Below are 17767 nucleotides of genomic sequence, written 5' to 3'. Positions count from 1 at the left end.
CTCCCCGGGTGCCGATGACATGGGCGTCGATTAAGGCAGGCCACCTCACCTCTCCGATTCAGAGGGGTTGGATTAAATACGGAAGACACATTTCGGTTGAATGCATTCAGTTGTGCAACTGACTAGGTTTCCCCTTTCCCTGTTCCTTTAAAATGCATCCCTTTGTCTGAAAGAGCCATCAATGGTAGTCTTCACTGCAGTGGGAGAGAAAGCGATAGAATGTGAAAGCACAAGAGGGAGATAAAGAGAAAGAGAGATTATCACTGAGAACCTGATACAGCCAACGGAACCCTGGACGATTGTGACTATATCCTCCCTGTTGCCCGGGAAACCTCATCACTTGGCTTAGAGCGATGTGTGATTGTCAAAAAATGACTCAATAAAATCACATGTAGCACGTGACACAGATTTGCAATGAACACATTGACAACGCATCTTTTTAGACGGGTTGGAGGGAAATGGATTAATGGGTGATTCTTGGGTAAATACACCATAGAAATATAATCCTTCTTGTTCTCTAAATACGACTAACATATAATGACTGTGATGCACCAATTCAATCAAATGTATCTGTGTGTTAGCAAAACTCTCTACGTGTGTGAGTGAGTGAGAGAGGGGGGCGTCTCTTCTCTTTGCTAAACAACCAATCAGAATATGAACACCTACACAGCCTTACGAAACAGCCCAGCTCAGCAGGGCTGCTGAATGTTGGGTTGGTATTGAGTTAAGAAGTGTCTCCTCTGAATTCCTGCTTAAAAAAAGGGGGATGAGTGTTGAAAGACAAAAAGAAGCGATTGAGTGGTATTCTATGACGCCCACACAGGTACCATAGAATGCACTTCTCAGTCGAAGAGCTGCAGGGAAGGGATGATCTGGAGGTATGGAGGATAGAGAAGACACATACAGCATACACATACAAGTACGCACACACACACACACACCGCCCACACAAAAGACGCAAACATCACACACATTGGTTCCATTGGTTTACCTGAAATCAGCTTCACCACTGAAATTCTGGGCATGAATGCAAAGCTAAACCAATATTTTCACAGCCCCCCTCTCCCTCGCCTCCCCCTTTCCACTTCTCTCCCTCAACTTACTCTCTCTCTACCCCTACCCCTCCTCTGTGTAGGAGAGGGTATATCTGCTCGTAGACGGATGCACTGGTGTTCAGGGGAGTGTTATTCCAAGGTAATGATGTCATGAAAGAGGGGAGTGAGATTGGAGAGAGGAGTAAGAGAGGAGTGAGAGAGAGACCTCTGTACTTAGGCCTACAGCTTGTTTGGTCAAGCTACTTAACAGGGTGATAGAGAGGGTGCATTTTTTAATTTAGTGGTCAAGTGTAGTATGTCTCTGAGTAACGTCTATCAGTAAAGAGAAGAGACACAGTTAGTTGAGCTTGGCTTTGATTGGTCAATGTACACTCGACCGTCATTAAGGTAGGGTCGTTTCGGTCACTTACTCCCGGTGAAGGCAATCCAGCGGGCGTATTTGGTGGCCTCGCGGCGCCAGTGGGATGCCACCAGCAGGCCACAGGTCACCGTGAGGGAGATGATACCCAGGATGATGAAGAAGAGCGTGGTGACCCACTCGGGGGGAAGCCGCGGGGGGATACAGGTGCGGTCCCGACCGTGGATGGTCTGGCACTGCCGCACCAGGCCTACCGTCAGGGCACCTATATATATATATAAATGAGAGAGAGAGAATAGGTGTTAGATCATACACACATTTAAATACTCACACCAGTCACACTGTTAGGGCACATCCTTGTAGGGCTGGGCAGTAAACCGTATTTTACTATATACAGGTATTGATGCACAGTGCGGTTTGTATTTTTACTTTACTTTACCTTAACTTAAATAATGGTATTTGGTATGTTAAATGTAATTGAAATGTAATAACTGAGTGATGTAACTAAAAAAAATATGGCAATCGCCCGTTCTTACCGTCAGTAAGAGACTGCGAACAGCTGAGAACTGCTCATTTCCTAGCAAGAGCTTCTGGTGTGCGCTTGTGCTTTTTTTTGCCATGAATAGTGCCTGTGAGGCAGCACTGGAGACAAAGATGTGCAAATGTACTTTTTTGCCGCAAATCTTGCCTGTGAGGCAGTGCGGGTAACAAAAGCACTCTAGAAATCGGCACAATGCCCCTTGTGGCGAAAGGAACTGACATTGAATCCATTTAATATACAGTATATGGTACTTGGAAAGAAAAAGTGTCTTTCACAAAATAGAGGCATACAAAGAAAACAAATGTGGTACAGTGTGGAAATAACAAGCATGTACTGCGCCCGGCCCGCCACAGGAGTCGCTAGTGCACGATGAGACAAGGACATCCCTGCCGGCCAAACACTCCCTAACCCGGACGACGCTGGGCCAATTGTGCACTGCCCCATGGGCCTCCCGGGCACGGTCGGCTGCGACAGAGCCTGGACTCGAATCCAGAATCTCTAGTGGTACAGCTAGACCACTGCACCACTTGGGAGGATGATGTGTTTTTATTTGAATTCCGGTGCTGCTCTGCACACACAAACATGTTAGCTAGCTAGCAGGTCCAACGTTAAGTCAACTATGACGTTCAAAGACATTCAAAGTTCCTTTATAGAAGCTGCTCCTCCATAGGTATAATTCTGTGGGCCTAATTCAGGTAATGCATGTCATAAGATTCCCAGCGCTTCAAGCCAAGCCTCCTCGACCCTCTCTCTCTCTCTCTCCCTCTCTCTCCCCACTGCAAAATGTCAGTCCCATCTCACACCCTACACTCATCTGTCCAGTGCATGTAAATATTTTGCCCGCTCCACCACAAGCTGCTCTATCCGCACTGATTTCAGAAGTTTAAAAAGGAACAGAAAGGCACCATATAAACCGTTACTTTTTTTGGGTTCGAACCGGTTCAGAACATTATTTTGCTGGTCGGAATAGTGGAACGGAATGAAAACAATAATGGTTCTGTTCAGAACGATTGTAAAATAATTTCGGTTCCAACCTCTGGTACTGAGTACAGTACAGCACAGTGAGTAGAGCATAGTATTGTACAGTCCAATACAATAGTACAGTACAATATAGTAGAGGACAATAAATAAAAGAAGCGTTTAGTACAGTATATTGTCCTGTACTGAACTATACTGTATTCTACTGCGCTGTACAGAACTCCACTCATCTGTGCTGCGATGCCCAAACTTGTAAAACATGAAGACAATGATATTCATATCCATAATTACTCATTTCTGTGTAGTATAGATCAGGGACCCATGATGTATTTCCGTTACTGTAATTCCACTTCACTTACTGTAGTTCAATATCCAAAAGAGATTTTTGTTAAACTCAACATGCCATAGCTGATACCCCATTCTTTCTGCAGACATCTTTATGCAACTTTATGGGCGACCCAACCAAATTCACATAGAAATGTGAGTTATAGATCGGCCATTCACATTGAAAGCAAGTCTAAGAAGCGGTATATTTGTTCTATGAGAGCTATTTCTATGCTTCTACTTGTGTGTTTTACTTTTGGGTTTGTACACCAGCTTTAAACACATGAAAATACTATATTTTCTGTTATGGAAAATATAGTATTTCACAGTGATTTAGATGGCACAATGATTCTCTACACTATACTTGCTTGTTTTGTCATAAACTGAAATTAGGCGAACTATTCAAATTTTTGCAACCAGGAAATGGTGTTCTGCATAGTGTATCTTTAATTCTGAGAGTATATTTAACCGTTTTTGGAAAACCTGAGGGAGATTTTACAGTAATTCCGTTACCAAAGTTTCCATCTGCACAGTTCTTACATTAAATTTGTTTTTGTAAAAAAAAAAAAGTGGAAATTGTTAAAAGTAGTCCTTGTGCATAGAGCTCTATTGTTTGTTAAACTTTGAAAATAAATGGCTTTTGTTTGGCATACATTCTAAAGTGAAAAGACTGAGACAAAGTTGAATTCTGTTACTGTGGAATCCCCCCCCTTTAATCTGTCTGTGAACCAATACCTGCTAGGAGCTCCTCTCTGCAGCCTACAGGGCCCAATTATGTCAGAGGAGGCTGCGGCTGTTGCTCTGTAACACACACAAGGACACACAAGCATGCACATCTCTCACACATACACTGCAACCGATTGTAATGGTCCTTCTCACACACAGGTGCACATACACACAGCAACAGACATAAATCATTATCCACTTACAGGCACGCACACACACTGCATCCGGATGTTTGTCTCGACACCTCAGCATTCCCTGTATAATGTGTCAGTTCATTAAGAAGCAGAGGCTTTGAAAAAGTCTCAAATTCTGCTAGCTAACGTGACAGCAGTTTGCATCGCTACTATATATTTCATCTCACTTCTCCCATCAGACAGGGTACAGTATTTCTCCCTTTGATTTATCCACCAAACACACACACCTCCCTGTCCTCTCTCTTCCTCTCTTCCTACTTCACTTTCTCTCACTTCAAACTGAAGAAGCTTCTTTCTCTCCAGGAGTTTCTTCCCTGATCTTGAAGTCAGTCAGTAAGTATGCACATCTGTTGGTCTGGAACACGGAGGAGAGGAGATAATATCTAGCCTATGGCGGCGAGCCTACTGAAGCCATCTATCACTGATCAGACACACACAGAGGATTTATAGCCTCTGGACTGAGGCATGATGACGTCTGCCAGAGATAGACTAGCTCATGAGCACACACACTTGTACAGTTATGTAGGCAGCCACACGTAGGTCACTCTCTCACACACACACACACACACACACACACACACACACACACACACACACACACACACACACACACACACACACACACACACACACACACACACACACACACACACACACACACACACACACACACACACACACACACCAGGCCACTGAGAACCATAGGAGACACTAAATCAGTATGTGTTCGTCTTCATGGAGATTTCTACCTGAGTAAGCAAAACGGTATCATATTAAGCATGAAAGGTTTAGGTGGTAGGAACCTGTAGTCCTTTTCATGAAAGGTTTAGGTGGTAGGAACCTGTAGTCTTTTTCATGAAAGGTTTAGGTGGTAGGAACCTGTAGTCTTTTTCATGAAAGGTTTAGGTGGTAGGAACCTTTAGTCCTATTCATTGAAAGGTTTAGGTGGTAGGAACCTGTAGTCCTTTTCATGAAAGGTTTAGGTGGTAGGAACCTGTAGTCTTTTTCATGAAAGGTTTAGGTGGTAGGAACCTGTAGTCTTTTTCATGAAAGGTTTAGGTGGTAGGAACCTTTAGTCCTATTCATTGAAAGGTTTAGGTGGTAGGAACCTGTAGTCCTTTTCATGAAAGGTTTAGGTGGTAGGAACCTGTAGTCTTTTTCATGAAAGGTTTAGGTGGTAGGAACCTGTAGTCTTTTTCATGAAAGGTTTAGGTGGTAGGAACCTGTAGTCTTTTTCATGAAAGGTTTAGGTGGTAGGAACCTGTAGTCTTTTTCATGAAAGGTTTAGGTGGTAGGAACCTGTAGTCTTTTTCATGAAAGGTTTAGGTGGTAGGAACCTGTAGTCTTTTTCATGAAAGGTTTAGGTGGTAGGAACCTGTAGTCTTTTTCATGAAAGGTGGGCTCGGATATGAAGAGTGGGTTTTACTACCACCTTCACCATAATCTTACCAGGTAGGCTATCGACAATACTTGAATTTTACAACAACTTGGAAAGACATGGTGGAAAAGATGATACAATACATATTGGTGGTCCAATGGTGGAGATGCTGAAAGACAGATTGGCCTGGTAATCTCCTCTTGCACTGGGGCAGGGCGGGTCTCCTCTCCTCTGGTATCCCCCAGCGAGCCAAACAGTCCACTGGCCATCAGTCCAGAGGAAATCCTGTCCCCTTTATAACAGCTAGCAGGCCAGCACAACACCGCCTCTACAATAACAAGCAAACACCGCCTCTACCCTTCCCTAACCACACGTACAAACACTATGAAGGCCTAATGCTCCTCTGCTGGAGAATGCTTTCATGTGCTAGAATAATAGAGAACATTTTAGAGATTATATAATCAACATAATCTAGAATCCGAGCCCTGGATATTCTAAAATAGGCTACATTCAAGAATAGCAACATTCTAAAAGGCCATTATTGCCTTTGCCTTGTGTAGTCTGCACTGGGGCCAATGTGTTCTGCTGTCAACCGGAAGAACTACTCAGCCTTTAGACTAAAGAAAGAAGGAGGTCAGAGCGAGGCAGACTAAAATGGCACCTGGAACGCCCACCAGAGCACTAGAGCTTACCCAAGAGCCTATTTCTGAAGTGAAGTAGGCCATATATTCCTGCCTGGGTACTGTAACCTTGAACCTGTCTGAGGACGGGAAGTGTGTGTGTGTGGAACATCAGCGGGCTCTGATAGCACTAATAGTCTTGTTTTATGGCCATTTCCCCCCGGATCCTCCAGCCTCCTGCTGATTCACTAGCTCTCAGTGGAATTCCTGCCTTACAAGAGGCAGGCACGGCATGGCACACACACCACTGGACACAACACACACACGGCATGCAAAAACATGGTACTCTGACATAAATTACACAAACGTACACACAGACACATACACACTCCGTGAGACTACACATCTGGATAAATAAACCTGGAATCTAAAATGAAAAGTGTGAGCAATGGAGCGACGCCTCATTTCCCCCCAGCCCACCGCAGAGCAGAGATGGTGAAGGGTACAGCAAGACCCACCACTGCTGCTGTGTACAGAGACAGACATCCAGATATACACAGAGCACAACAACCAGTAACACACAAACACTCATACACTGTCCCACACAATAATACAGCCTATTCACAAAGATACTGACAGTCCCCATAAAAACATTATTAACAGTTCTAATCTCCATGTATCCCTGTGTCTCTAGCTAACCGTCTCCCATGTGCCTCCCCTCTATTCTCTCTGTATTCACACAGCTCATATCTGTTTCTCTTCTCCGGTGTTCCCTCCCATGTGCCTCCCCTCTATTCTCTCTGTATTCACACAGCTCATATCTGTTTCTCTTCTCCAGTGTTCCCTCCCATGTGCCTCCCCTCTATTCTCTCTGTATTCACACAGCTCATATCTGTTTCTCTTCTCCGGTGTTCCCTCCCATGTGCCTCCCCTCTATTCTCTCTGTATTCACACAGCTCATATCTGTTTCTCTTCTCCCCATCCCCATCCCCTCCCTCCTGACGTCTCACTGTTTATCACAGCTTCTCTCTCTCTATGTTCCTTCCTTCTTTCCCTCCATCCATATTCACTCTTCTTTGAGTGAGATCACTGTTTCTCACCCCCTCTCTCTATCTCCATTAGATTACTGCTTCTCGCCCAGTCTGTGTCTAAATGAGAGGAAATGAGGGCTGTGTGAGTTGGTCCTGAGCATGGGAGAGCATGGCGATGCTGTCATTAGTGTAGGTGCAGAGAGGTGTTAGCTACTGTTAGACAGACAGCAGGCAGCACTGGAGCGATGAGTGGAGCAGGAGGCCTCTAAACTCTGCTGGGTGGAAGTATGGAGGTGGAGGCAGCACTGGAGGGATGAGTGGAGCAGGAGGCCTCTAAACTCTGCTGGGTGGAAGTATGGAGGTGGAGGCAGCACTGGAGCGATGAGTGGAGCAGGAGGCCTCTAAACTCTGCTGGGTGGAAGTATGGAGGTGGAGGCAGCACTGGAGGGATGAGTGGAGCAGGAGGCCTCTAAACTCTGCTGGGTGGAAGTATGGAGGTGGAGGCAGCACTGGAGGGATGAGTGGAGCAGGAGGCCTCTAAACTCTGCTGGGTGGAAGTATGGAGGTGGAGGCAGCACTGGAGGGATGAGTGGAGCAGGAGGCCTCTAAACTCTGCTGGGTGGAAGTATGGAGGTGGAGGCAGCACTGGAGGGATGAGTGGAGCAGGAGGCCTCTAAACTCTGCTGGGTGGAAGTATGGAGGTGGAGGCAGCACTGGAGGGATGAGTGGAGCAGGAGGCCTCTGAACTCTGCTGGGTGGAAGTATGCCACTGCAGGTTTTAACAGCCCGGCCGTTCTTGTACTTACATCACAGGGCTGCAGGGGAAGGTAGACTGTAGTGTTGACTGCCCCCACCCCCACACACACACACACACACACACACACACACACACACACACACACACACACACACACACACACACACACACACACACACACACACACACACACACACACACACACACACACACACACACACACACACACACACACACACATTCGTTCCATGACAAAAGGACAGACGCTTACACACACAGTACTTAACACAACCACATAAAAGCACTTGTTAAGGGAGAGGGCAGGAAGCTGGTAGTATACTTTTCAACAGCGAAGCACTTTTTTCTCCCCTAGTCCCTCATGCCCTGACCACGTACGACAACAGGATGCTGCCCAGTCAGTGCAGACAAAGATGGCGGAGGAGGATTCTGCTCTCTGGTACAGCTGGTACAGGGAAACAGGTGATGTTATTGTGGCTGTGTCCCAACTTGGCTGTTGATACTAGCATGGCCACCTCCAACTGGCTCATTCAATCTCTCTACACTCCACTGTAACTCTTCCCTGGCCAGGGTGTTGAAAATGTGTTCAGTTAACCTATCTGGTAAAGTAAGGGTTAATGATCAAATATTAACTTGCTACATTCACACATACAGCCTACTGTAACTGTGCATGCTCTACTAAAACAAGGCTAACCAAGACAGTTATCCAAACCTTATGCCCCAATAGCACGCAAGGAAGCAACAGGGATGCTTTGGCTGTACAAGGACGAGGCCAAATTAAGAGCTATTTCCAGATGTACGCTTTTAAGTATCAAATTTTCAATGGCACGGCTTTGTTTAAACAACAACAAAAATAATTTCCTCAATTGTACCTCAGAGCAAAGGTTGTTTCGTCAGAACAGAGCGATCAGAACAGAACATTTTCACAGCAGTGGGAGGGCTTGGCACCGCTTGCTGGCTTTGCCATTTAGAAGTAGACCAGAAATCACTGTAAAAACAGCCACCGACACGACCTATCACTGAGAGAGACAATCAGCCGTCCATGTCAACACACCGATGAATAGAACAGAAGAGTGTGAGAGACAGAGCGGGAGAGAGACAAGAGAGGTACGTCATTTTCTCCCTTCGCAGCTGTAACACACATACACACACTCCAACACAGAATTTATACACACCATGACGGCCTTGCTGGCTGTTCTCTTTTCTGAAATTGTCACGACTATCCCCTTGTGGTGTTCTTCTATGGTGGACTTTGTTCTCTCTCATAGCTCATGTCAAAGCTTCCCCTCCACTGTGTTTTCAGGGTGATGTTGTACCCCTCGGTTATAGGCATGGATTTGTGGAACGGCGGCGTTAATCCAATGTCTTTATGCCTCTTAGATTCTCGGAGCAGTGTGAAAATACAGAGAGAATCTGAAAAATGTTCAAATCTGTTGTCTTATCAATATGTGTTGTGTGTGTTCGGATCACCAAAAGTAGAAATCAAATCTTGCCATGAAAAAAGGACCTGGACAGGAGTATAGAGTAAACTGTTTCACTTAAGTGTCACTAATATCCCTTTCACATAGGATTTACAGTTTGTTGCATGCAATTGTTTTGCAATGTTAACAGGACCCCCTTTCAAACAGGTCCATCTTTACCACATTCTTGCCGGCATCAGACTTTCACATGTATATCTCCCCAGCGCATGCCGGCATCAGACTTTCACATGTATATCTCCCCAGCGCATGCCGGCATCAGACTTTCACATGTATATCTCCCAGCGCATGCCGGCATCAGACTTTCACATGTATATCTCCCCAGCGCATGCCGGCATCAGACTTTCACATGTATATCTCCCCAGCGCATGCCGGCATCAGACTTTCACATGTATATCTCCCAGCGCATGCCGGCATCAGACTTTCACATGTATATCTCCCAGCGCATGCCGGCATCAGACTTTCACATGTATATCTCCCCAGCGCATGCCGGCGCAGCTGACGAGTGAGGGTAGGGGTGTGCAGATGTGCGTGGACGGCTATTTGAATAAAATAGCTGTCATCTAACAAAACATGTTTTATTGCACATGAGAGTTTGTAGGTGCCTGTACAGTGCCTTCAGAAAGTATTCATACCCCTTGACTTATTCTAGTCGTGGCCAAAAGTGTTGAGAATGACACAAATATTAATTTTCACAAAGTTTGCTGCTTCAGTGTCTTTAGATATTTTTGGCAGATGTTACTATGGAATACTGAAGTATAATTACAAGCATTTCATAAGTGTCAAAGGATTTTACATTTACATTACAGTTAAGTCATTTAGCAGACGCTCTTATCCAGAGCGACTTACATTGACAATTAGTAGTCAATAGTTGATGCAAAGAGTCAATATCTGCAGTGTTGACCCTTCTTTTTCAAGACCTCTGCAATCCGCCCTGGCATGCTGTCAATTAACTTCTGGGCCACATCCTGACTGATGGAAGCCCATTCTTGCATGATCAATGCTGGGAGTTTGTCAGAATTTGTGGGGTTTTGTTTGTCCACCTGCCTCTTGAGGATTGACCACAAGTTGTCAATGGGATTAAGGTCTGGGGTGTTTCCTGGCCATGGACCAAAAATATCGATGTTTTGTTCTCTCGAGTCACTTAGTTATCACTTTTGCCTTATGGGAAGGTGCTCCATTATGCTGGAAAATGCATTGTTCGTCACCAAACTGTTCCTGGATGGTTGGGAGAAGTTGCTCTTGGAGGATGTGTTGGTACCATTCTTTATTCATGGCTGTGTTCTTAGGCAAAATTGTGAGTAAGCCCACTCCCTTGGCTGAGAAGCAACCACACACATGAATGGTCTCAGGATGCTTTACTGTTGGCATGACACAGGACTGATGGTAGCGCTCACCTTGTCTTTTTTAAATTTATTTTTATTTCACCTTTATTTAACCAGGTAGGCTAGTTGAGAACAAGTTCTCATTTGCAACTGCGACCTGGCCAAGATAAAGCATAGCAGTGTGAACAGACAACACAGAGTTACACATGGAATAAACAATTAACAAGTCAATAACACAGTAGAAAAAAATGGGCAGTCTATATACAATGTGTGCAAAAGGCATGAGGAGGTAGGCGAATAATACAGTTTTGCAGATTAACACTGGAGTGATAAATGATCAGATGGTCATGTACAGGTAGAGATATTGGTGTGCAAAAGAGCAGAAAAATAAATAAATAAAAACAGTATAAAAAACAGTATGGGAATGAGGTAGGTGAAAATGGGTGGGCTATTTTCCTGTAGACTATGTACAGCTGCAGCGATCGGTCTTCTCCGGACAAGCTTTTTTCCGGATGCCCTAAACAATCGGAAAGTGGTTCATCAGAGAAAATGACTTTACCCCAGTCCTCAGCAGTCCAATCCCTGTACCTATTGCAGAATATCAGTCTGTCCCTGATGTTTTCCCTGGAAAGAAGTGGCTTCTTTGCTGCCCTTCTTGACACCAGGTCATCCTCCAAAAGTCTTCGCCTCATTGTGCGTGCAGATGCACTCACACCTGCCTGCTGCCATTCCTGAACAAGCTCTGTACTGGTGGTGCCCCGATCCCGCAGTTGAATCAACTTTAGGAGACGGTCCTGGCGCTTGCTGGACTTTCTTGGGTGCCCTGAAGCCTTCTTCACAACATTTTAATCGCCCTCCTTGAAGTTCTTGATGATCTGATAAATGGTTGATTTAAGTGCAATCTTACTGGCAGCAATATCCTTGCCTGTGAAGCCCTTTTTGTGTAAAGCGATGATGACGGCACATGTTTCCTTGCAGGTAACCATGATTGACAGAGGAAGAAAAATTATTCCAAGCACCATCCTCCTTTTGAAGCTTCCAGTCTGTTATTCAAACTCAATCAGGATGACAGAGTGATCTCCAGCCTTGTCCTCGTCAACTGTGTTAACCTCTTGAACCTATAGGGGCGCTGTGTCATTATTGGATAAAAAGACGTGCCCATTTTAAGCGCAATATTTTGTCACGAAAAGATGCTCGACTATGCATGGAATTGACAGCCTTGGAAAGACACAACTCTGACGTCTCCAAAACTGCAAAGATATTATCTGTGCGTGCCCCAGAACTAATGCAACAGGTGAAAGATGATGTTTCATACAGGAAATGCCCCGGATTCTGAAGGCGCTGTGTTCCAATGTCTCCTTATATGGCTGTGAATGCGCCAGGAATGAGCCTGCGCTTTCTGTATATTCCCCGATGTGTCTGCAGCATTGTGACGTGTTTGTAGGCATATCATTGGAAGATTGACCATAAGAGACTACATTTACCTGGTGTCCCGCCCGGTGTCCTGTGTGCGTAATCAGTAAGTCCATGCACGTTCCATTTCTTCAGAATTGAAAGTAAACTGCCACGATGGATTTTTATCGTCGATAGATATGTGAAAAACACCTTGAGGATTGATTCTAAACATTGTTTGCCATGTTTCTGTCGATATTATGGAGTTAATTTGGAAAAAAGTTTGCGTTTTAATGACTTGTTTTTTTCTTTTCCTTACCCAAACTCGATGAAACGAAACAGAGCGATTAGTCGACACAAATAATATTTTTTTGTAAAAACGGAACATTTGCTATCTAACAGAGTCTCCTCATTGAAAACATCTGAAGTTCTTCAAAGGTAAATGATTTTATTTGAATGCTTTTATGGTTTTTGTGGAAAATGTTGCATGCTGAATGCTAATGCTAAATGGTACGTTAGCCATCAATACTGTTACACAAATGCTTGTTTTGCAATGGTTGAGAAGCATATTTTGAAAATCTGAGATGACAGTGTTGTTAACAAAAGGCTAAGCTTGAGAGCAAATAGATTCATTTCATTTCATTTGCGATTTTCATGAATAGTTAACGTTGTGTTATGCTAATGAGCTTGCTGATAGATTTACACAATCCTGGATACAGGTTTTTTTTCGTAGCTAAACGTGACGCAGAAAACGGAGCGATTTTTCCTAAACAAATAATCTTTCAGGAAAAACTGAACATTTGCTATCTGAGAGTCTCCTCATTGAAAACATCTGAAGTTCTTCAAAGGTAAATGATTTTATTTGAATGCTTTTATGGTTTTTGTGGAAAATGTTGCATGCTGAATGCTAATGCTAAATGCTACGCTAAATGCTACGTTAGCCATCAATACTGTTACACAAATGTTTGTTTTTCAATGGTTGAGAAGCATATTTTAAAAATCTGAGACGACAGTGTTGTTAACAAAAGGCTAAGCTTGAGAGCAAATAGATTAATTTCATTTAATTTGCGATTTTCATGAATAGTTAATGTTGCGTTATGGTAATGAGCTTGAGGCTGTAGTCATGATACCGGATCCGGGATGGCTCGACGCAAGAAGCTAACAAGAGAATTACTAACATAATGTCAGCTTGTCCTTTTGTGGCAGGGCTGAAATGCAGTGGAAATATTTTGGGGGGGATTCAGTTCATTTGCATGGCAAAGAGGGACTTTGCAATGAGTTGCAAATCATCTGATCACTCTTCTTATCATAACATTATTGGATGTATGCAAATTGCCATCATACAAACTAAGGCAGCAGACTTTGTGAAAATGTATATTTGTGTCATTCTCAAACCTTTTGGCCGCGACTGTAAATTGTTGTGTTAGAGCCTGAATTCAAAATGGATTTAAAAAATATATCTCATCCATCTACACACAATACCCCATAATGACAAAGTGAAAACATGTTTTTAGACATTTCTGCAAATGTATTGAAAATGAAATACAAAAATATCTAATTTAGGTAAGTATTCAACCCCTGAGTAAATACATGATAGAATTAACTTTGGCAGCGATTACAGCTGTGAGTCTTTCTGGGTAAGTCTATAAGACCTTTGCACACCTGGATTGTACAATATTTGCACATTCTTTTTCAAATTCATCAAACTCTGTCAAGTTGGTTGTTGATCATTGCTAGACAGCCATTTTCAAGTCTTGCCATAGATTTAAGCCGATTTAAGTCAAAACTGTAAACTAGGCCAATCAGGAACATTAAATGTCATCTTGGTAAGCAACTTGTGTATATTTGGCCATGTGTTTTAAGTTACTGTCCTACTGAAATATATATTTGTTTCCTAGTGTCTGTTGGAAAGCAGACAACCAGGTTCTACTCTAGGATTTTGCCTGTGCTTAGCTCTATTCCTTTTCTTTTTATCCCCCCAAAATCCCTAGTTTCTGACGATGACAAGCATACACATAACATGATGCAGCCACCACCAAGCTTGAAAATATGAAGAGTGGTACTCAGTGATGTGTTGTGTTAAGATTTGCCCCAAACATAACACTTTGTATTCAGGACAAAGTTAATTTCTTTGCCACCTTTTTGGCAGTTTTACTTTAGTGCCTTATCGCAAACAGGATGCATATTTTGGAATATTTGTATTCTGTACAGGCTTCCTTCTTTTCAATCTGTCATTTAGGTCAGTATCGTGGCGTAAATACAATGTTGTTGATCCATCCTCAGTTTTCTCCTATCACAACCCCCCAAAAACATCTGTAACTGTTTTAAAGTCACCATTGGCCTGGTAAATTCCTTCAGCTTTCCTTCCTCTCTGGCACCAGTGTTAGGAAGGACGTGCGTATCTTTGTAGTGACTGGGTGTATTGATACACCATCCAAAGTGCATTTCATAACATCACTATCATCAAAGGGATATTCAATGTATTTTTTTATTTATACTTATCTACCAATCGGTGCCCTTCTTTGCAAGGCACTGGAAACCTTCACTGGTCTTTATGGTTGAATCTGTGTTTAAAATTCATTGTTCGACTGAGGGATCTTACAGATAATTGTACATGTAGGGTACAGAGATGAGGTCATTTAAAAAACCATGTTAAGCACTGTTATTGCACACAGAGTGAGTCCATGCAACTTGTGACTTAAGTGTTACTCGTGAACTTATTTAGGCTTGCCATAACAAAGGGGTTGAATACTTATTGACTCAAGACATTTCAGCTTTTCATTTTTAATTCAATTGTAAATTTCTAAAAACATAACTCCACTTTGACATTATGGAGTATTGTGTGTAGGCCACTGACACAAAATATAAATGTAATCAATTTCAAATTCAGGCTGTAACACAACAAAATGTGGAAAAAGTCAACGGGTGTGAACACTTCCTGAAGGCCCTGTATGTGCTTTGGAAAACATTAGAATCTGCTCTTTCCGATCTCTCAAATTTGAGCTGGATGAACCTCTGCACCCTTTATCTTTTTTTCCGACCCTGGCTCCGCTTTGTTAGGGAACAGGCGTAGGCTGTTACATTTGGAGTATCTTCCTCATGACACAGATTAGAAAATATAGATTGCTATTATTTTTCAAACAGATATTCAGATAATGCCCCCATGCTTGTTTCAAAGCAGCGAGATGGTGCTGTCCCAATCAAAACGGTGCTGAAATGATCATCAAGTTGACCACGCGTTTTGTCTTGGAAAGAAATGTATAGAAGACACAATATGCTTCCTGCATGAAATGATAGTGCTACATATGTCTGACAGCTGGAAGGTGAAGCGAGGATCTCATCATCAAGTCTACTTGTAGGATAGCATTGTGAGAGATGGCATATCGCATTTCAGTCAAGAAAACAAAATAACACTAAATACTGAACCGTGACCCTTTTTAATCTCACTGTCTCTCTCTGTGTGTGGGTCTATTTTCATTCAGATGGTGACAGAGACATTCTGAAGACAACAGGATCTACAGGAGGGCAGAGGGCTGCGGGCAGATTCACAGTTGTCTCCGTGACACTGACACTGCCAGTAATAATGGGATTTGTGTAGAAGCCCAGGCAGGAAATGAAGTTTACTGTGATTGCCTGGGAACGTCACACAGAGGTGAGGACAGGGTCTTTTCAGCTGGAGAGCCAACATTTCTCCTCCTTTTGTGCCAGTGGTTGTCGTGGTCCCCAAACGTCTCTGTGTTGCCCTGGGCCAGGAGTTGTTCCTAGTCAGGTTACGTAGTCAGGAATGGAGAAACTCCAGACTACTTATGACTTACTCACTTGCAGGCTTTTCAATTGGTCTTGTTTAACTACAAATCAATAATGTTATCTCCTTCATTAGAATTATCTTTAGCCGTGACCAAAGACAGGTGTAGAGTAACCCATTTAGGAAACACAGCTGTGGCATTGTGTTGAGTGAGGAGACTCAACCCTTCTTCTGTATATTATACACACAAGGTATCTGACTCAAGGTTTCAATTACAGGGGTGTTTAGAGCTGCCGAGCGCTCCTGTAGGAAATCAAGGCACCGTAATAAGGGCACCACCCTAAGAGTCAATGAGTAGCTCAAAATCCAAATCCTGGTTCCATTAACGCTAATCCAGATAACAAATGTAGGTACAGCGAACTTAATTAGGAGGTTACAAAAATCTGACCTATGATCAGTGTCTGTGGGCAACATCTTCATGCATCCCTACTAATTGGCCTGGGTGGCATTTCTGTTTCTCTACACTTTGACCTTAGAGAGACACCATGATGAGGTCCTCCGCCACTGATCCCAAATCAGGTTTGCTTTTTGTTTTTATATAGTAATGCTTTAGATTTAATGCTGGGGTATGGTCATCTGATCCTAGATCTGAGCATAGGGGCAAATTCTGGGTGACATTTCACCCCGGTCCATAATGCCCCGCAATGAGAAATGTGTGTGGGTAACACACAAAGGATGCAATTCAATAGCCTAAAGTGACCACCTCTGCTGGTCTCCTCTACTCCTCTTTACTGAGTGCACTGGCTAGGTCAGGGTTTCCCAAACTAGGGGTTGCGACCCCATGAGGGGTCGTCTGCTTTGAAAATGGGGTCCCGAGAGAAAATGTGCGCTTGCTTCATAGAACCAGGGTTACATCATTAACCTAGATGCGGTTTTAATAAAAAAGAGTGGTTTATGTAGGGCCCTATGATTTCCGAGATGCTGAAAACGCAGATGGAATTTGGTAATAAAAATGGAATCAACTGTAAAACATGGAAGATTGCAGAATTTCCCATAATTTGGCTGAAATTGAAAATTATTTCATAATTGTAAAATTAGACGAGTAGGCCTAGATAAATAATTCAGTTTTCAATTGGGGTGTTTTGAGGGGGGAGGTTGTGCGTGGGACCCTTACGGCACCTCACAACTTGGCTGTCACTTTGAGAAACATGTCGAAGAGGCTGTCTAGGACGGCCAAGTCATCAAAAACACGAAAAACTTTGACCCTAACCCCTAAATTCAGAGCAGAGCAATACCCAAAGGACTATTATGAGTCAGGCGATAAGCTGTTCTGCAAATGATGTCAACATACTATTGATTGGACCCGTAAAAATACATGTGATGGCTTTAGACTTTAAGTGGTCCATGTGAAGAACAAGGAAAAGCACCGTGTTAGCCAGAGCACACCTCTGATAGATTCAAGACGAGAATTTATTCAGGACTTTGCGGCTGTGTGCGCGTCGAGTCAGACATCCCCTTAGAAAAGCTAAGAACGCTATGGCCGTTTTAAGTGTGAAGCACTGCAAACAGGAAGGAGCGTTCCTCGAAAATGAGAGCAGCCTGTCAAACTCACCCACCCCGTGTGTTCGACCAACATATCTTTCATTGCAGGTGTTGAAAACCAGTACTTTCTGGTAGATAAACAGATAAAAGTACTCAATGTTTTCCCAAGCTATTACTAGCCTCCCTCCACAGCAACCATCTGAACCTGAATGATGCCTGGGCAGTGGTCACAGACAATGTCTCCTAGTGCCTGAAGACATACAAGGAGGTTCTGAAAGGAGAGATGCCCAACAGTGTCCATGTAC

General features: G+C 43.5%; 1 protein-coding gene across 1 annotated transcript in view; it reads right to left on the bottom strand.

Moving 5' to 3' along the window:
- Positions 1 to 17767, bottom strand: part of mosmoa (modulator of smoothened a) — a 36653-nt gene that overhangs the window by 14084 nt on the left and 4802 nt on the right. Inside the window, exon 2 of the mRNA XM_046337080.1 lies at positions 1466 to 1678. Within this exon, the coding sequence (XP_046193036.1) occupies positions 1466 to 1678 (213 nt within the window). The remainder of the gene's footprint in view (positions 1 to 1465; positions 1679 to 17767) is intronic.

The sequence above is a fragment of the Oncorhynchus gorbuscha genome, unplaced genomic scaffold, assembly GCF_021184085.1.
Source record: "Oncorhynchus gorbuscha isolate QuinsamMale2020 ecotype Even-year unplaced genomic scaffold, OgorEven_v1.0 Un_scaffold_1270, whole genome shotgun sequence".
NCBI lineage: Eukaryota > Metazoa > Chordata > Actinopteri > Salmoniformes > Salmonidae > Oncorhynchus > Oncorhynchus gorbuscha.
Note: the sequence above shows the minus strand (reverse complement) of the source record. Positions and strands in the feature narration are given on the sequence as shown.